General features: G+C 31.2%; 1 protein-coding gene across 2 annotated transcripts in view; it reads left to right on the plus strand.

Moving 5' to 3' along the window:
* Positions 1-21,589, plus strand: part of EDTP (Egg-derived tyrosine phosphatase) — a 52,472-nt gene that overhangs the window by 8,372 nt on the left and 22,511 nt on the right. For both annotated transcript variants that reach the window (XM_075363283.1, XM_075363284.1), the window contains exons 3-8: positions 7,022-7,362; positions 10,819-11,061; positions 13,555-13,777; positions 15,836-16,161; positions 18,378-18,596; positions 20,105-20,593. In XM_075363283.1, coding sequence (XP_075219398.1) covers positions 7,022-7,362; positions 10,819-11,061; positions 13,555-13,777; positions 15,836-16,161; positions 18,378-18,596; positions 20,105-20,593 — 1,841 coding nt within the window. The remainder of the gene's footprint in view (positions 1-7,021; positions 7,363-10,818; positions 11,062-13,554; positions 13,778-15,835; positions 16,162-18,377; positions 18,597-20,104; positions 20,594-21,589) is intronic.

The following is a 21,589-nucleotide window of genomic DNA, read 5'->3' on the forward strand; positions in this document are numbered from 1 at the left end:
ATGAGTAACAGTAAAATGATTTTAATTTAGTTTAGCGAAATACATCCAAAAAAACACTTCTCTTTAATTATAACATAAAAATGAAGTAAAGATAACTTGTAAACAAAAATTAGAAAATTTTAATAAAATGATATGCTTTCAAATAAAAATTTTAAGAAATATGTTACTGCTATATTAAAATTTCATCAAATAAACAGAAAAAAGTATTTGTTACCACAGTATATTTCTTCAATACCCAATAAGCTATTGTCTGTTGCCATCGTTTTCCAAATTTATCAAATATCTTCAATAATATTTTCACACAAACTGTCTGCTTTTCATGCTTTTTTTCTTCTTTAATTACATGTTGAATAAATTTTTTCTAAATGTTTGCATCTACTCTATTAGTACCTTCTATCAATAAATTTTTACATCACTTAAAAGTTGTGTTATTAACTCAATGCGTTTGACTAGTGCCCATATTAATTCTATTTGGTTAAAATGTAATGATTTGGAGGAAGATTCAACACGACGCAATTTTTTAGTTTTGCGATTTCATTTACTTGATATTGAATATATTTTTGTTTAACTGATTTTACTATTTTTAACATTTCTTAAGTGTACATGATTTTCTTCGATTTTAAACATTCAACAATTTTCAGTTTGAAGCCTTTGGAATTTTTTCAGTTTTCAGGCAATGAGCAGTGAATTATCTATTATTATCATGGATCCTTCAGAAAAAATTTTGATAATTTTTTAAATTGCTGAATGTAATTGTCTCATTCATTTCCCGTAAACTATTGTTCAAAAGCCCATTTTCACTTGCTGTGTGCATTACTATTAATAATTTACTGTTTCCAGCCGGGGTTTTCAATCCAGATGACAAACCTTTCATAAAAGCATCTTTTGCACCCTATTTCTTTATCCACCTATCCCTTTTCCTGTACATGTCCCACATTAACCCAAGTTTCATCTAGATAATAGTTGTACCCTCTTCACAAAATCGCTTAATTTTTCTTGAATATTCCATATGCCTTGAAATAATATCTTTGCATTGAATCGATAAAGAATTAATTTTTTTCTGGACATGAAATGAAGATTCGTTGATTTTAAAGCATGATGTAATGTGTTTGTAGAAAAATTCAGCTGTTCAGAATCTGTATTTACAGCATTTAATATTTTGTTCGAGTTAGGAAGCTTGTCATTGAAATAAAACAAATGAACTTTTTTCTGATAGCGGTTTTAGTAAAATCATCCAACTTTTCTATCATTTTCAAACGCATTCAAGTCTTCTTAGGGCTAACGTGTTTTACCATCAATTTTGTGTTTCTTCATTATATTAAAAATTGTTCTTTTGCGCTAATGCCTATTGCGCTACTTACTTTCCAAGTAATGTCTTTGATTAAACAATGTCTAACCCTTGATAATAAGGGTTATCTTGTTTTAAGGTTATATGCAGGGTGATTCAGGAGGATAGGGCAACACTTTGACAACTCATTGTAGAGGCTAAAAATAAGAAAAAAGTTCATATAAACATCCGAAAATGCTTCATTAGTGAGTTATACAGGGTGAAAGATTTTGCCCTAGTTACAGTTCCTTCGGGTAAATTAAGGCTTTCTGAAATTCTGGGAAGGTCAATTAAGGGGCAAGTTCAATTGTTTCTTATGGTTTTTGAGCTGGGAAATCGAAAAAATAGATCCTAGAACTGTATCTCTCTTAGTTTCTAAGATATCCCATGTAAAACGCCAAAAATAGGGTCAAAAAACAAATTTTTTTATGTTTGACATACAATAACATTGTTAAATTGGCAATAAATCATACATTTTTTAAACATAAATTGTAGAGAATTTAATTATAAGAAGATTGATGTAAATAATGTCAACGGAAAACAAATAAAATTTTAAACATGTCGACTCTTATTAACAACAAAACCGACGAACACTTAGCAGAAAATGTTACAAAAAAAGAAAACAGATGTGTCTAGTAGGTACAATAATTTTTGACCTACGGAAAACAAGTTGGCAACACTGATTTTTTTCATCACAATTTGTTTAAATACTACTCATTGTTGTCAGTTAATTGTGGTAATGTGTTAAATAACCTTACACTGATCAATCGTGTTTGCAGTATTACGTCGAATTCTTATCGTAAAAATTTCAGAAAACTGTTAAGAAGTGTAATTTTGTATTCATTTTACAGTGCATAAAAATCAAGTCTGTTAAAAAAAGTGAAATTCTGTTTAGTTTTGTTTTGAAAAATGCAGCGTATTTTCACTAATGCCGAATATGCCGACATGATTTTCATGTATGGATTTTGCAATGGAAGTGCTACGGCAGCGGTTACGGAATATCGACATCGGTATCCTGGTCGTGTTGTAACAAATCGTAAAGTATTAATTAGAATTTTTAATAATCTTCGTGAGAATGGTACAGTTCCCAGCGCTCATATTTCATCTGAACGACAAGCAAATCATGCTGATGAAGTGAAAACATTCTGCAGATGGTTCAACGTAGTCCGGCAACGAGCACACGATTAATTGCAACACGGCTCAATATTTCATAAAGTAGAGTATGGAGGACATTAAATAATAATGGATTGCATCCTTTCCATATTCAGGAAGTGCAACATCTCCAGCCTGGTGACTACACCAGCCAGCTGCAGTTTTGTCAATGGGTTAATAGGAATCAGCATTTAATTCCATTTATACTATTTTCGGATGAAGCTACTTTCACTCGTAATGGAATAAACAACACACGGAATGCGCATCGTTGGTCTGAAGAAAACCCACATGCTACAGTGGAAAACAATTTCCAGCAACGATTTTCAGTGAATGTTTGGTGTGGTATCATAGATGACCAATTAATTGGTCCTTTCATACTACAACATCGTGTCACAGGGAGAAATTATCTGGAATTTTTACGTAATGAATTTATTATATTGCTGGAAAATATCCCCTTAGCAAAACAAATTGAAATGTATTACCAACTTGATGGAGCTCCTACACATTTCACTAATGAAGTAAGGCAATGTCTTGATGAAAAGTTTGCTGGTAAATGGATAGGATTTGGAGGGCTGGTTAATTGGCCACCGAGATCCCCAGACCTCACTCCGTTGGATTATTGTTTGTGGGGATGGTTGAAAAATGAGGTTTACAAGCAAAAAGTAGACACACGCGATAAACCGATTGCTCGCATTCTCAACGCTGCAGCTATAATCAAGGAACGCAAAGATACCGTTAGACTGGCAATACAAAATCTAGTACAACCATTGAAAAGTGCATTGAACACAACGGTGGCATTTTTTAAAGTTATTAAACCGCATAAAATCCTACTTGTAAACAGCATTTTATCATTATCATAAAAAAAACAGTAAGTATTTTTTCTTCTTCCAGTTATTTTCTACTGTACATAACGAAAAAGTTTTTTCAGTCTGTTAAAAATTAATCTGTTTTGTTGTTAATAAGAGTCGACATGTTTAAAATTTTATTTGTTTTCTATTGACATTATTTACATCAATCTTCTTATAATTAAATTCTCTACAATTTATGTTAAAAAAATATATGATTTATTGCCAATTTAACATTATTGTACGTCAAACGTAAAAAAATGTGTTTTTTGATCCTATTTTTGGCGTTTTACATGGGATATCTTAGAAACTAAGAGAGATACAGTTCTGGGACCTATTTTTTTCGATTTCCCAGCTCAAAAACCATAAGAAACAATTGAATTTGCCCCTTAATTGACCGTTCCAGAATTTCAGAAAGCCTTAATTTACCCGAAGAAACTGAAACTTGGGCAAAATCTTTCACCCTGTATAACTTGCTAATGAAACGTTTTTGGACCTATGTTAATATGAACTTTTTTGTTATTTTTAGCTTCTAGAATGAGTTGTCAAAGTATTGCCTTATCCTCCTGAATCACTCTGTATACATTGCTGACTATTTTTCAGTGTTATTTCAGTATTCTCTCGATTTATGTTTCACGATAGAATCACTCACTGCTAAAACACGATTGGCACAAAAACACAGTGTAAATTAGAATTAATGAAAATAACATTGAATGAAACTGTATTGTGCTGTACAGAGTAACACAGTAACATAGACTGAAATACTTTTTTTTCACTGAACTGAATAATGGTGTAAGCTACAAATGATATCGTTATTAAACATCAATAACAAAGACTCAAGAAAATTTTTAATTGTGTATCATCAGCATGCCACGGCACCAGACCAGTAATAGCTTACAGTGCATTATTATACTCATAAAGTAATAATTGTACTTTCACATGGGAGTGACAGAATGACTCTGCCCTAAACTACTGAGATATTATTCATACATATCATATATGTTGAATTCATATTTATATCTGCTGCTTGGTTTTGTGAGACAAGATTTAGGCAGGTAGGCTTATAAAATTGAGAATAGTTTTTGTATAACCCCAGAAATACATTAAAAAACTTCCTGAAAGTGATCTATTCATGTTCTAGTTACATTAAAATAATTAATGTTTTAATATTCATTATCATTTGTCTAGCTGTTCCATGGAGATTTTTCATCAAGTTTGTGTGTACATACTTACGAAACTGGCAGTGATACTTTAGACTAAAGTAACAATTGAAGGATTTAATCTTGGATATAATGTTACTTGAAATTGAACATACTTACACATATATACACACAAAGAGAGAGAAAAATGAATTTAATTATTGTATAATTAAAAATAGAATTGTATGATGAATCATTAATTACTGAATTTATTTTAATAATAGTGTTTTATATTACATGCTTAAGTGATATAAAATTTAAGGACAATAACAGTCAGTTTCTGTTTTCAGTCTTTTAAACAGTATTATTAAAATATATATATATATATATTAAAAAAATATTGTAGATCTTAGTTTGGATGGAAAGTAAAGAATATTTTTTTGTTGTGATTAGTGATCCATTCTAAGACTTACTTCATTATAATATTTTTTTTTTACTTTTTGATAAAAGAGTCAAATATCAATTTCGAATGAATATTGTAGATCTGGTTTTGAATGTCGTAAAGAAAGTAAAACATAAATGTTATTTTGTGTAGTATTTTATTATATACGAGGTGCGACAATAAAGTAATGAGACCGATTTTTCTTTGCAAGATGTGGCAACCCTGCAGCTTGGCACACCATCTTTGACCTTGGTTTATAAGCTACTTCTAGTCCAAGCGGCACATTGAAGCAACTGCTCAGTCGTGAGTTGTGCTGTAATAAGTGAACACGTGTTGTGTCTCTCGTCACAGAAATGAAACCGCAAAATATTGAGCAACGGTATGCCATTTCTTTTTGCGTTAAATTAGGTGAAAACGCGACGACAACTTATGGTAAGCTTCAGAAGGCTTTTGGAGAGGAGGTTATGTCAAGAGCTCAAGTTTTTCGGTGGCATAAAATTTTTAGTGAAGGCAGAATGAATGTTGAAGATGAATACCGCAGTGGACGACCATCAACCTCACGCACAGATGTCAACTTGACCAGGGTGCGTGAAATCGTACGATGTGATCGAAGAGTATCTGTGAAAATGATTGCAGAAGAACTCAACATCAATTGAGAAACAGTTCATCTAATATTAACTGAAGATCTTTGTATGAGAAAGATTTGTGCAAAAATGGTCCCCAAAAATCTCACACAACAACAGCGAGAAACACGGAAAAATGTGGCAGCCGATCTGTTAGAGCAAACGGAAATCAATCCAGATTTGTTGAGTCGTGTTATCACTGGTGATGAAGGTTGGTTTTTTCAATACGATCCAGAGACAAAACGCCAAAGTTTGCAATGGTGCTCAAAGGGATCAGCCAGACCAAAAAAAGCTCGCATGTCAAAGTCAAAAGTGAAATGCATGCTTGTGTGCTTCTTCGATTCCAAGGGAATTGTTAATAAAGAGTGGGTGCCTCCTGGACAAACAGTTAACCAATATTTGTACAAAGAAATTTTAGAAAGACTTCGTAAATGAGTTTTTCGTGTCCGTGCCAACATTGCTGATAATTGGATTCTGCATCACGATAATGCACCATCAGTACACCAATACATCAGTACACCATCAGTAATGCACCATCTGCTCTGTCAGTACAGCAATTTTTAACCTCAAAACAAATTTCAGTACTACCACAGCCACCTTATTCACCAGATATCGCTCCGTGCGACTTTTCTTCTATTTCCAAGAGTCAAAATGGCGGTCAAGGGACACCATTTTCAAATAAAACAAGATGTCCAAAAAGCTGTGACGAGGGTCTTGGAGGATATTACAGAAGATGAGTTCCAGAAATGTTACCATCAATGGCAGAAGCACTGGAATAAGTGTGTGCAATCAGAGGGGAACTACTTTGAAGGAGACAACACTAAACATGACTAAAACGGTAAGCAAGTTTTTTTTTCACATCAGTCTCATTAGTTTATTGTCGCACCTCGTATGTGCAATTGTTTTGTTTTAATGTGTATTTTATTAAATTTTTATGGGGTAGTCCCTTCTGAAATTATATTAAATAAATGATTTATAAAAGTTCATTTTGTTTTACAATGAATGCTTTTTTTATAAATAAATTAAAAAATCAATTTCTGTAAGTTAATATAGAAGTGTTGTGTAATTACTGTTACACTGAAATTATTAATAAGAAATTTTTATAATAATTTTATCTGTTGTGTGATTTTGTTGATGCAAATATAATAATGATGCATTTCTAAACATATGTCCATCAGATTTATCAAAAAAATTACACTCACAGTGAGGCATTTATGTGGTCACACATGCTTTTTTATATGGGTGCATCACAAATTTAGAGATGTCTGTGACAAAAACTTCCATGTCTGGAAGTTGCCACATAAAATTAAAGTACAGATAAATAAATATGTAATAATTCACTGCATCAGTGAAAATTAAGCTTACATACAGTGTTGCATGCGCACTTTAATAATGACCAAGAGGACACTGACCAGTTTATCTTTGTCATTGTTTGAGTATATCTAAGGCCAAGTATACCTATTTCTCAATAATATTAATTTTTTTTTATCTAGACAGTGAATAATACGAGTGGGGAGCTGAGTGCTAATTATCCTTCACAGCTGATAATTATAGAGTATGAGCGTATGGGTAATAACCGTGTTTGTGATCGAGGAGGAGGAGGCGGAGGAGGGGGAGGATGTAGCTCACAACCAATGTCGATGACTAGTTTAGGTGGTTCTAACACATCTCTCAATAGTTTGTCATCACATGATACTCGTTCTCCAGGTACGATATATGAAAATGTGTATGATGCAAACAAATTACGAGACTTATTTGGAAAAGCTAGATTTGCACGATGTCGAGCAAGATTCCCTCTGCCTGTGATATTTTTTAGGGGAAAGCACATTTGCAGGTGTGTTAACTTCTGATTTAATTATCTGTTAATATTGTTTAATATTAATTATTACTGAATCTAACAAAATGATTATCTTGTCTTTTTTTTTGTTTAGATCTAAATTTTAATGTTGAAAAGTAGGTATCTGGTGTACAGTATTTTTACAAATGTTGACTCTAATGCAGTTAATTTTATATAGTAAGTTCAGTTAATGCCCTGCTTACATTGCACAAAACATCAGCTTTAATTGATATGCTCCAAACTGTGTTTGTTATTTGGCATATATAGATTATGTATATGTACAGGGTATAACAAATTCAGGGTTTTAAAGCTGTTTAATATCTCTTAATTTTGATTGCAGTAATAAGTTACAAATAAAGTTAAAGAACAACTCATACAAGTGTTCAGTATGAGCATTTTTCATTACTTAGCACACGTCCGACTGAGAAGAGATTTTGTCTCGTACTTTAACCAGCATGCCTGGAGTAATGGAAGCAACAACTGCTTCGATCCTGTGCTTCAACGCATAGACAAGGTCCTTTATAAAACCCCAAAGAAAAAAAAATCACATAGAGTAAGATCGGGTGACCTTGGAAGTCACCATAAACGAGCTCTTCATCAGGACCATGCTGACCAATCCGCTGGTTGGGGAAAGCATCGTTCAAGCAATCCCATACCGAGGAGGTACACCATTATTTTGGCAAATAAAATTCTCTGGTTTGTCTTGTAGTTTAGGAAAGAGACGTGTATGCAGCATATCTAAATAAGCAACTCCTGTTATGACTGCTTCAGTGGAAAAAATTGTTTGTAAACTTGCTGTTGGGATATTGCACAGAAAACATTTTGTTTTGGGTAGTCCCATTTGTATTGTAAGAGTTCATTGGGATTTTCTGATCCCCAGATATGAACATTATGTGTGTTAACTTTTCCGCTAACATAAAATGCTGACTCATCACTAAACACAAAACAATCAAGAAAGTAGTCGTCTTCATCCTACAACATTTTTACTATGAAGCCAACATGTACAGCATAGTCTGTAGGTTTCGAAGCCTGTAACAGCTGTAAACAGTAAGCAAGGGGTTTCCTTAAAACATTCCACACTGTCATTACTGGCATTGCTAGTTCATGGCTGGCTTTTCTAAGACACATTCAACATTTTCATGGTCATCCCATACTTTTCCCTTAATAACTGACATCCGGTTGTTTCTGACTTATTACACAATCAACAAATGTAATTGTCACTTGGAGGATCACAATTAAACTTTCTACAGAACACACATCGAACTGTAACTACAGATTAACATTTAGCAAATTGCAAAGTAAAGATTGTTTTCTGTTCAGGAGTCTCCATCTTTGCTAGTGGTGCTGTCAAGTGGAAAGATAGGAAATCAATCTACGGCCATACGTGTAACTAAAAACTGTCCTTTTTGTTCATTTTTTCTAGGATTAAATCAATGCTGTACAACTCATCCAGGAGATATGACAAATTAAAACCCCAATATTCTTTTTTATATACCTGTTTTGTATATATAAATAAGTTGCATGGTATTACTTTAGGTGGTAATTTGGGCTATTGATATAAGCAAAAAAATTCTTATGAACAGTGGCGGCTCATGCCTAAAATTAGTGGGGGTGCTGCTCCAGAAAATTTTTTCCTGAGCCTTTTCAAGGCCATGGTTAAAGTTTTCTGTAAAACAAAATAACCAAAAAAAAAAAAAAAATGAATCAAATAGAGTAGCTGGAATCTGGATAATAATCTAATTCTACACTTTATCACATTCAAGAATATGGTGCATGGTTTTTAAGCACATTGTGCTTAAAAACTGTATTCGGTTTAACAGAATAAATAATAAAATGTCAATACAGATAATATTTTTATTATTATTAGATAATAACTTAATCAAATGTCTGCTTAAAAACACACTAGGCCAATGGTGCTTAATTTAAATTTCTATATACACAGAAAGAAATACATAATTAGTTTTTACTAATTAGCTTCTCTTTCGCCCTTTCAGTGTGTTTTTGGACAGATTTGGCAATTAAAGAGCCCTTGCTTTCTGCCATCTTCTGATCACTACTGAAAAAACAACTAAACCACTTTCATATTCCTTCCACCGACTAAACTAGAAAAGGGAATGAACAAAGGAACATTCCATGCACACACGGAGTAAAAAAAACTACCTTCCACCAGCACACCAGGGTTGACAATGCTCTCTCCCTCACAGCCTTGTGTGCAGCTTCCATGTGTGCATGCACACAACAGCCAAACACCAAGCCGCTGGAACTGTGTGCTTCATAGTTCCATACAAAGACTTTTATACCTTTTTCATAAACTGTAGGATGCCTACTGACATTAAGCTTAAAGATTATATATTGTACAAGTATAAAGAAAGAATTAATGAATAAAGGACTCGTTATATTAAATGTAGATAATATCAAGTGGAAATAGGAGGTGCTGCGTTCTACAGTGCCTGTATGCAAGTCGCCACTGCTTATGAATATGTGTCCAGAAATGCTTCTTTTTTTTTTTTTGAGCTACAGCTAGTGAAATATTTCTGCTCCAAGGGTAAAATGAAACCATACTGAAATTATTGGGACCTAAATTAAGGTGGAAATTTTGGTGGCTTTATGTGTTTTTTGACCTGTAAAGTTGAATAAAACAGGTCACAGAACTTGATCTCTGTAGTTTTTGAGATTATTGTCACAAAGCTCAAAAAATTGGAGTAACAGAAACTTTTTCTTAACTTTTCTGTATTAAAATAGTTTGATTTTATGTAACTTACATTAATTAATTGATAGTAATAAGAAAAATTTACTTCAAAAACTTCTGAGCAAGTACTTTTATAAAAGTAATAAAGGTGAAAAGAAATTCTTTTTCAAATATAGATGTAAGAAGCTTTTTGATGTTTTGTAAGATTTTCAAATCAGCTTGATAGCTTGCAAATGATAAAAAATGCTTGAATACATAATTGTTAAGTCTTATTTTCCGAGAAATTATTAATCTGTTTTTTGTCTGTCATGAAAAATTGATATGTAGTTGTTGATGCCTGTTAATAATTCTAATCATGGTGTTTAGTATTTAAACAAATTATCAGAATACTATATGTCAAGGTGGCACAGAGAGTTAGTACTAGGTATTAACTACCATTTAGAAACTTCATTATTAGAGTTGTTATTGAGAAGGATTTTTAGTCATTAGAGTATGGAATGGTATTTCCATTTCAAGAAATTTTATGGAAGTATGACTTCCCTAAGACCAAGAAGTGGACAACCGAAAATTGTATTGATGAGAAAACTAAGGTATTCCAGCTGTTACTTTGGCACAGAGCTCAGGTAAATTTGTTAAGATGTCTTTAAGCCATCCATTTGATTAAATTGTCATGCAATTTTTATTGCAATGATATACCTCTTAATTTAGTATTGCTGCACAGAATACTTATTTTCTTAATCTGAATTTTTTGTTGTTAATTTTAGATCCGCTACTTTGTCAGGAGGCCCTGAAATATATGGAAGATCTGGTCTTGATTATTTATTCTCGGGTGAAGAAGCAACATCCATTGGCGAAGATTGTGCTGAAGAGGAAGAACCACTGGCTACAGGTGACTGGCAGTTATTTGATAGAGTTCGGAGTCAGGATATTAGATTACTGCAGACCCTCAATGTTGGAACAATCGTTGATTTGATGGTTGAGAAAAAGAAGGTCAAATTTGGAATGAAGTATGTTAGACTCATGTTTTTTTATTTTCTTATTTGTTACATTTTAATTTTAATAAATTGTTGCTGTAATTTGATTTCCCCTTAGTTGTTGGCTGTCAGCTACATGTGTGTCTATTAACCTTGCTGTAGACAGATTCTTTCTAATGTAGAATCCTTAATTAAATTGAAACTGGATTAGAATAATTAGAATTTCCTTATTCATTGTTTAGACACTAGGATTTTTATTTTTTCTACATACATTTAAATAGAGTTGATTTACTAGTTAATTTTTGTTTTTTTTTTTTAACTGGGAAATTAATTAGAGGCAATTTTGTTTTGATTTTTTTTTTAAATGTACTTTTTTAATACAGGTGCATTTGAGTTGAATAGTTTAAAAGTATTGATTTATTTGAAAGAATTGAATGGATTATTGTTAAAAATTTTTTAACCAAAATTATTGAATAGATGTTCAGATGATGCAGAAATGAAAAATCATTTTTCCTTGGAACTGTATAAAAATTGTATAATATACTGTACTGTATTATAATATACTAATTGTATAATATACATGTTCATTTAGATAGGTCTTTGATACTACAGATTGGTAATTATTGCTCCAACATTTTTTTTAGCTATTTTTTCTTTTTAAAAAAATGAGAAGCTGTTTTTCAAAGATTTTCACCCAATAGGCATTTATTCTAAATTTTATTACACTTTATAGATTGAAAATGTCAAGAAATTCTCTATTTACATTTCTTTAACAATTTTGCTGTTATAACGTAAATGATGCATCTCACTTCTCACTCATTGCTTCCTGTGGTTTTTATTTTTTTCACTTTTAAATTCACCTTTAGTCTTCATAGTTCCTTTTTTTATCCATTTACTGTATTCAAGATTTATTTACAATAAATGTTTTTTACAGCTCAGTAAATATATTTTATCCCTTCAACTATTACTGTCATAGATATACAATTTACTTAGTGTTTGGACTTACTCCTAGGATTGCTGTGTGCAGTAGTATATATCTCAGGACTGCTGTCACAGACTTTCTGTAAAACTGTTGTTACACTTGGTCATTTATTAAAATTGAATAACTTTAAAGTAAGATATTTTATTTGATATGGTTTTATATAAACTTCAAGTAATTTAATTTAAAAAAATCTGTTTCTCCTTTGTTGTCTTGCCATGAATACAAAGTATTACTTATTTTCTGAAGATTGGAATGTTTTAAAAAAATTGAAATGATAAAATAAGTGTGTAAGTGCCATTGGCCTATAAATAAATAAAAAATTAAGGTTATTAAGACAACCTATTTTAAAACTTTTAATTATGAGAAATCTTCATGAAAAAAAACACTTAAATGTGCCATCATTCATTTCATCTCAGGATCCATTTTGAATAGATATCATTAATAATGGAAAGTGTGGTGTTTTTTACCTTGAATCTGTTAAGCTCATTTGTCACTTAATCAATCCAACCTTTTAAAAACATAACCACACATCTTTAACCAATAGATGCACAGAATTAAGCTATGTAAAAAAAAAAAACTGTTTTAATTGTACACAAACTTCTAAGGTATGACTACTGTATTAATTGAGAAACTGTATTGAGAATTGCAAAAGGTATATCTAAATAATCATGTCTTTCCAGCTGTAACAAATCTAATTGTTACAATATCGGTGATAAATAAATTGTAAAATAGTTATGAAATGAAAAAAATAATTAAAACGATTTAAATCACTATGAAATCAGAATGTTTTGAAGTATGTAGTAATTATATTTCTTCCAAAATTATTACATATTATTAAATGAAAAATACATTTTTTGATTGGTGTTGTGTATAAAGTAAAATTATTTACCATAGATAAAATCTAGTTATAATAAAGTTCTAGGTTTTGGTCAACAACCAGTTGTCTAATCTGTTTTTGTATACATTGGAAATTTGTCTGCTGAGTTAAATCAGTGTATAAAACGCATTTTTCACAAATAAAAGGGTAGAGGAATTCTTTACTTTACATCATCCGTCTAGGTTTTCTTATGGCTCATGCATGTAAAGCAGATGAGGCACAAGAGGCACTGGTCAGAATTATTTCTCTGAGAGAAGTAATTGTTATAGATATCCAGACCTGTTAAATCAAGTAAAGGTGTTGCTCATAGAGCAGGACATCACCTCCATTGGAGAGAGCTTGGCATGTTAGTATCTAACAAATTGTTTGGTCCATTGAAAAAGGGAAACTGCTTCATTTCTCATTTCCTTTTGGTAAACGTACATGGCATACTTATAATTCATGAGAATGACTTAAGTTACTTTTTGGGGCTGACCTGTGATTCACATCAGGTCACTTACTGTTATGTTTGTAGCATTTAATGAACATATTTTGGAAGCCTGATTAGAACCATTCATGTTTTATGAAGAATTTTTTTTTTAATACAAACATCTGTTTTGATTGTAACAAACTGATAATTTTATTTTATAATTAAATATTATAAATCCTTTTTTCTATGTTTTTGCAGTGTGACATCATCAGAAAAAGTTGACAAAGAAAATAGGTATTCAGACTTTAAGATTGTATCGCTTCCATACCCAGGCTGTGAATTTTTTAAAGAATATAGAGACAATGATTATGTAGCCAAGGGCCTTGTTTTTGATTGGAATCAAGCATACGTTGATGCTACACTTGGTGTTCCAGATGATTCCATAGTAAATCAGTTAAAAATTGACTGGGATAAGTATAAGGTATTATGTAGTAAATATTTAATTAACTTTTTTTATGTATTAATGTATTGTGAAACTACAAAAAGATTCTATCCTTTTAGCATGTCTGATGAATTTCAGCTATATTTTTTTGTTAAAGTTGACAAGCAGTTTATAAATTATTTGTTTAGAAATTATATATGATCTTCCATATATTTTTAAATGGTTGTTTACAAGCATGTGTAAATTAATCATTGCCCAGCAGTTTTTATACATGGTGCATTTTAGGTAAAGTTACTATATTTATACTACTTGTTGGTAACTTAGAACATTTCTGAGCAACAGTAAAATATAATTTATTTTTTACATCAATATGCTTGCTTGCTCCTACCTTAGCTTTATAAAGTAATGCAATATATAGTATAGCCTGTGCAGTGGCAACTTGGAGTGAATACCATTTATCTCACAACTGAAGCACTAATTTTTAAACATATGAATGGAATTTCTTACATGTAGACATTAAACGGTAATGAAGTTTGACATCAATGTAGAACATTGAAGCTGCTTTGTTTATACAACCATTTCTACTCTTGGAAAGTATAAAATGCTCACGGTTATTTCTGATTCTTTAATAATTCAAAATACCTTAAGTATCTATTTGGTTTCTTCTGCCTCTGTGTAATTGAATCATTAATTTCTTGAGTAGAATACTGTATTGTTTGTATGTATTCAGTGAAGATAAATATTTTTTGAAAGTCTAAAGTGTTGAAACTAAGAAATGCTAAAGTCACTACAAAATCAAGCCTTCACTATGTACATAGTGTAATACTAATTAATAGATCAGCCGTATGTTGTAATACTTCTAACCAAATTTACAAAACAGAAATATTTATCTAATCTTTATCAGTTGTTATTTTTTATTATAGTGTATGTTCTATCTGCATATAATGCCAATTTCTTGAACAAATTTTTATAATATATATTAAAGAAATGAAAGTAGATACTGTAATTGGGCAAGGTCCTACAAAAGTAGAAAAAATATTGCTATAAAAGTGTTTTGATTCATGGTTAATGTTTACCTCTGTGTTCAATATTCATATTTTAACCTAATCTGTAAGGTATTAATATTCTGATCGGTTTGCCTTTCCAGAGACCAGCAATCCAGTGAGTCAACCATTCTCTTTACAACTCTTTTATCATTTGTTTCAAGCTCTTATCACGAATTACTGCCACTATTATAGAGGCTATCTACAGAAGAATTAAATTTGCCGTTTTGTGTAGAAGATTATATTTTATTTTTATTGTGATTTGCTGATTTTTTTTGTGTACTTGATTTTAAATTATTTTATATTAAAGAAGCTAAATCATTACTTCAAACCTTAATGTAGTATGTAAGCTATTATATTTTTTTTTAACTTGCTTAATTTACTAACATCCTTTTTTCAACCATTTTCTAACATGGTATAATTCTTTGTCAGTAAAACCAAGTCAATCCTTGCTACCTTGTTTGTCAGCCACCTTTTTAGTCTGATAAAATTCAAAAGAAAAATTAAAGTAGTGCAAATGAAAGAATATAATGCAATTAAAAGTATTGAAAGTATCCAGCACTAGCTGGAAGAATAATATAAGAAGGGAGAAAAAATAAGAACTTGGGATGAAATAAATATTACATACAAACATCTGAGATGGCTGTGATACCTCAAAAGATTGAAAGGAAATAAGTACCAGAAACCTACAGATTTTTACTATAGTAAGCAATACTTTAGGTTACCCTGGAAAGAAATGAAAATACTAAGTTAAAGAGGAAATGAGGCACAGGAGATAGAATATAAATAAGTAATGGAAGAGGAAAAAGGAAAGACGTGGTAACAATTTGTTAAATATTGACCCATTTGACAGACATGTTAAATAGTTAAGCAAAAATTTGGTTCAAAATGATTTAGTTTTTAGCTGATAGTAAATTTTATTAAATGAATGGAAAGCAATTTTTTGTTAATGGTAAATTTGATTTTATTATTAGAGATAATGATCTAAAAAAAAGAGCCTTTATCTTCTAATTTACTTTATCTTGTATTATAATTTTCTTTTTTCTTGTTCCAGATGTGGGATTTAGTGAAACTTACTCAGAATTACTTACGGCTACTTTTAAGATATCTTGTAGAACAAAGGACTGGTCTTTTGGTCCACTGTATCAGTGGTTGGGATAGAACTCCTCTTTTTGTATCATTATTAAGACTTTCTCTTTGGGCAGATGGTGCTATTCATCAGTCTCTTTCACCTCATCAGATACTCTACTTCACAATTGCTTATGACTGGATGCTTTTTGGGCATAATCTTGAAGATCGATTGAGTAAAGGCGAAGATATTTTTTTCTTTTGCTTCTATATTTTAAAGCATTTAGTAGGAGATGAATTTAGTGTTACCAAGTGAGTTAATATAATTTTTATGGTAAAACTTTCCTTGAATTATATGTATTCTAATTTACAACTAAGTGCTCAAGTAAGGCTTTGTGATTAAGGGAATTCTAGTGGGTGTCACTCCCTTAATGATGGTCTGACATATCACCTCTTTCCATCATTGCTTGCCAATCTTCTGCATTTGTCAATTTTAGTAATCATAATTAGTAATCTCCATTAATAATCAGCTTTTGTGACAATTGCTCTGTAATGCTGTAGGAAATAATTAGTAACCAAATACAGTTAACTGTGTAGTTATTTTTAATTGAGTTTCAGTGCTTATTATTATTTTTTTTTTTACTTTGCTTGTCGTGGTTCAGCAAATTGTTTTTTCTCAGGGTGGGTTTTTTTGAGGCTGAACAAAACCAATTGCTGAATTGTAATTGGGATTAAAGCTTGCTTTTTTCTTTTTTTTATTTATTTGGAGTTCAATAATCCTACACCTCTTTCCTGAAACTGTTCTTACTTATAATCATCTTTGTACACTCTGGGCTTTAATCTTTCTTTACCTTTCTATTGTCCCTTGCTAAAATACTGAAAACGTATATCTGTTTCTTTCTTTACATTCCTGAATTTACTGTTCCCATTTATCCTCTTCTCATAGCAGGATCTTATCTTTAGTCATTGTGTTTAATTCTACCATTCAGTCTCTAGGCAAGTTCTCCTTTACCTCTTGGACTGTGTGGTGTCAGAAACCACCTTGAATCCAATTACTCTGCAACATTTATTATCAGAAATATACATGGCTGAAGGATTTTACAGTAACTAGGAACACTGTTAGGGTTTTGAAAGTGGTGGTCATTTCTCTTTTACATATAGGACATTGACCTTTCTAGTTTGATCCACTGTTATTGGTGATGCTTACTTCAAGAGTATAATGGTGCCTTAGATCTTTACTTGCTGTGAAGGGCTGTTGGCATTTGGCTGGATTAGTCTAAAATTTGTTTTGGGCAGCACAGTTCTGATAGGATTTTTGTACAGTATTTTGACTTATTGGTTAGTTGGTTCAATTTGTCGTCAGATATGAATTCATTCCAAGCTTGCTGGCATACTGAGAAAGCATAAGTACAGTGGTTTTCCAGCCAGATGTCTGCATTTAAGTGAGTTTAATATACTATATGAAACTATCAAAATGAAGTTATTGGTATAATCATTCAGTCCTACAAGTACGCCTTCACTTTGCTTATAGGGGTAGCTGTATAACAAACATGATTCTCAGAGAAATATTTATTGGGCTGTACCTTACATGCTTTTCAAGTATCATAGCCTTAAGAAAGAATGGTTGGACAGATATTTTAAAGCACTAATAATAAATTAATCTCTTTTTTTCATGAAATGATAGATTTATACACAGCCTCTATGCAATAGGAAAATTGATTAGCTTATTTTTTGCTGGCATGATTGATTTTCAGTTCTGAACTTTTACATCCTCCTGCTTTCAAAGGTTCTCATGTTTTTTCTGATTCCCTGTTTTTGTGTTTCTAGTAAATACCAAAATCCTCTTAAAGGGCATGTAAAATACTAATTTTACTTTCATACTTTTTCCCTGATTTCTCTTGGATTGAAGATTAAAAGTAAGTGTTTAGAATTTATCCATCTCTCACATTTACAGTCAATCAAATGGGACTGTACGATCAAGAGGGAGAGTTTTGGTTGCTTGTTACATCATCTTCTGCGGTCATTAGCTACTATTAAAAGCCAACAGAATAGATAGCATGCTTTCAACAGTTGCAAACAGTATACAGTTCTTAGAATCTTTACTGAACATTATTCAACTTCACTACTCTGAGAAACTTGTTTATAAATAGTTTCTACCTTCATTACAATGACTACAAGGATTGGAATTTTATCTTTTGTTATCTCTACTAATTTTTAGAATGCTGGTTTCTGAGAAATTCAGGTGTGGCAGAACTGTTAGGTTGTAAAGGATGCAGTTTTTATCTAATCTTATCCAGATTCTAAACAATACATTTCTTTGTATTTTAAAAAGCTGTCAGTTCATTGGGCTCCACTCTATAGGTTTACCCACATCACCTTCTAGATCAGTTCATATTAAAATATGATTTGATGAGTATTTTAATAATTGTTGTAAACTTGTTTATAAATTGTGTTTTCTTCTTTATCATGTCAGTATTAATGAATATAACGATTTTATTTACTGTATCTGCTTTTTTTTAATTTTTTAGAAGTAAGTCTTCATCATCTTCATCATCATCCAAGCATACAAGTACATCTAGTGTTCTACGTACGGATTCAGATTCCCATTTGGATGGTGTTCTATTTGAACCAGATGGCCAAATTAGTTCTCAAGACTCAAATGTCAGTCTCAATTCTTCGTGGAGTTCAATTAGTAGTAAAAGTCAGGAAACTCCACCCATTCTTTACAGCAGTGATGATACAAATGGGTATGCTAATAGTATTAATAATTATATTAATACCTGTTTCTGTCCAAAGGCAGAAACCCAAATGGAGCTACCATAAAAAAATTAATTTAATGGAGCTCCTGCTTAAAATTTTAAGAAGTGTTTTTTAAAAATTATTTTTCAAATCGTTTTAAATTGATTTTTAAAATCGAAAATTTCAATTCCTTGAAATTTAAAATTTTTTACAAAGTTGATCCCCAGAGGGTAAATAATAACCCAATAAGAAAATTAAGATGACGTTGTTGTATAAAATACAAAAAAACGATTTTTGGGAAAGTTGATTCAGAATAGATTTTATTTTTATCAATCAAAATTTTTTTCTTAACTATATACTGTGTTCAGTAGTCATGAAATTGTTTCACTGAGAATGTGATGGAACCTCCAAATTGATATTTTAAAAAAGTGTGCTGTACAAAAGTTATAACCCATCTTTGTTTCTTAATTTTTTTTGGTAGAGTCCATCCATGAGGAATTAATCATAAAAATGTTTACCCAAAATTCCTCTTAATGTTTCAAGAAATTCTACAGTCCATTCAGTGTACGTTGGTTTTATTTTTGAAGTAATTCAATAAATTGGCTTGATCATGCTGGTAAAATGCATGCTTTCCTGTGGGTTTTGCCAAAAAATATTTTATGTATTACATGTTCATGAAGGTTTAATGTGTATATGTACATGTGTATGCACACGCACATGCCTGTTTTGCATGTGTGCAAAAAACTGGTGTAAATGGTTCACTTTGCCAAAACAGGTCAAGTGAAATTTGTAAATTTATCATTTGTATAAATTTGTGTGTATTGAAAATTTTTCCCTATAAGTTATTTTGAAAAGATTTCAGGAAATAATTGGATCGAATTTAAATAAAGTTGTGATGGATTTATCTAATTGGTAAGAAATTAAAACATGAAAAATAGATGGTTGACTTTTTGGCAAATTGCATTATCTAATAGGGAGCAGTTGGTTGAAAATTTAATTTATTATTATTATTATTGGAGGGTTAGAAATTGCTTTGGCTATTCTCACTTGTAATTATGCTTGTTCATGTGTATAATTTTGTTATATTGCTTATTTTAAGTAGTTTCAGTTAATACATTTTAATCCAATATCACTTTGGTATATTTTGTTCTCAGAGGTGTTTTAAAATCATCTCTGATGTAATGATGCATTCTCTGTCTTTTAGCCTTTATTTTTAATGCAAGTTCTAATGTAGATATTACTTCCTAATTTTATTGCCACTTTATGGAATAGTATTACACTTTTTTTTACTAGTACACTCTTCAGTGTACCTAATATTCACTTTGTGTTTGTCACACCAATCTATTTTTTTTTATGGTAGTTCATTGTTTAATCTTGATGCTAGATGGAATAGTTAATTAAGTATTTATTTAGTTGTTGGTATTTGATCATACTTCATCTCAAATTTCTTGGATATTACTTGACATGTAAATTGTAAAAATGTTTGGTGGGATGTATGTATTTTTTTCTGTTTTAGGAACTCCGTACCGGTCAGTCACTACTTTCCTCAGCACAGATGTGACTCTGTATCTTGTCACTCAGGTTACTTAGGTAATGCAGATTTAGTTTCAAGGAACTCAGAATCTGCAATTTCGATTTGTTCTACTTCAAGTTCCTCATCATCGAGCGGAACTGAACGAAGCAATGCAACACTGCCTACTGTGATCAGTGCTCAACAACCAAATAATTCAGTATTTGCTTTAAACAATTTAGGGACATCAAATGGTAATTTAGCTCAGTGCCAGTTTACTACTTGTGTAGATAATGACAGTGATTGTGGGGTAATGTTTATCAATGATGGTAACTCGTGTTGCAATGGTAATGTGCAGCAACGTTGTTCGGGAAGCCCTCAGCAAAGTCCCACTCCTTCTGCTAAGATGCACACAAATACAAGCCCTGTAGCTGTACCTTCCAGGACTACTCTAAGGCAGCGAAATGAATCCTCTAGCTCTCTAAGTGTCGGCAGGTTAGTATTTATTTTACATGTTTTACAAATAAGTATGTTATTGTTTTACAAGACATATTCATGTAACGTTCCGTTACACAATCTTAAAGCAGTTATAAAAAAATTTGTTGACTATTTGTATTGCTTATTCTCACCATTTGATGTGCTTTGGCTTCAGTTATATATTTTTATATTAGACTTAGAGCTTCATTTATTCAATCAAGATTACAGTTCTGTTTGAATTATCTATGATTCGTACTGGAATGATGGAGTGAAAATCTTTAGTGATGTTAAATTAAATAGTCTTATACGTACAACTATTCGTTGGTGACATTAATTATTCCAGATGCTAATATTGTCAGTTGGATATGTTCCAAAATGGTATTTATCAATTTAATAAAATGTTTGTTATTTAAATGTTATCTCTTGTTATTAAAAGTTATTTTTTCCATGTGTATAAAACTAAAAGGATCATTATTAGGTACTAACATTTATATGTTAACAAATTTTTTGTAAAAAGAAAGTATTTTGTTTCTTTTACTCATATTAGATTGGAACTGTTAGCAGTTTGGAAAATATTTTGTACTGCAATCTGAAACAGTTCTTTGTTCTTCTTTTGGTAGTTTATTTTTATTTGCTAATAAATTTTTGCAAATACTTCTGAAATCTCTAAATACATTGCCTTTGTAACTGCCAATATTCTTGGTTTCTGAAATTACATCACTATTACTGGCTGAAGTAGTTTTGTCTAACTTTTAGTCATTGTAATCAAGTAGTTTTACTTTTGGAGAACACTCAACTCTTCTTTCTTTGAATATCATAAAAGAATATTTTTCTAGATCATAGGAAGTCTTCCGCTAGTCATTATTAATGAAACCATCTTCCCTTACTACAAATCATTTACCAGTTGCATTTGTTTTAGCATTATATTACAGACTGCTGGAGTTCTTCATAATGCTAGACTTTCTTATTAGCTAGTATAAAATTTTGCTTTAGTATGTAAAGCCTCCTCTATGA

The sequence above is a fragment of the Lycorma delicatula genome, chromosome 4, assembly GCF_047948215.1.
Source record: "Lycorma delicatula isolate Av1 chromosome 4, ASM4794821v1, whole genome shotgun sequence".
NCBI lineage: Eukaryota > Metazoa > Arthropoda > Insecta > Hemiptera > Fulgoridae > Lycorma > Lycorma delicatula.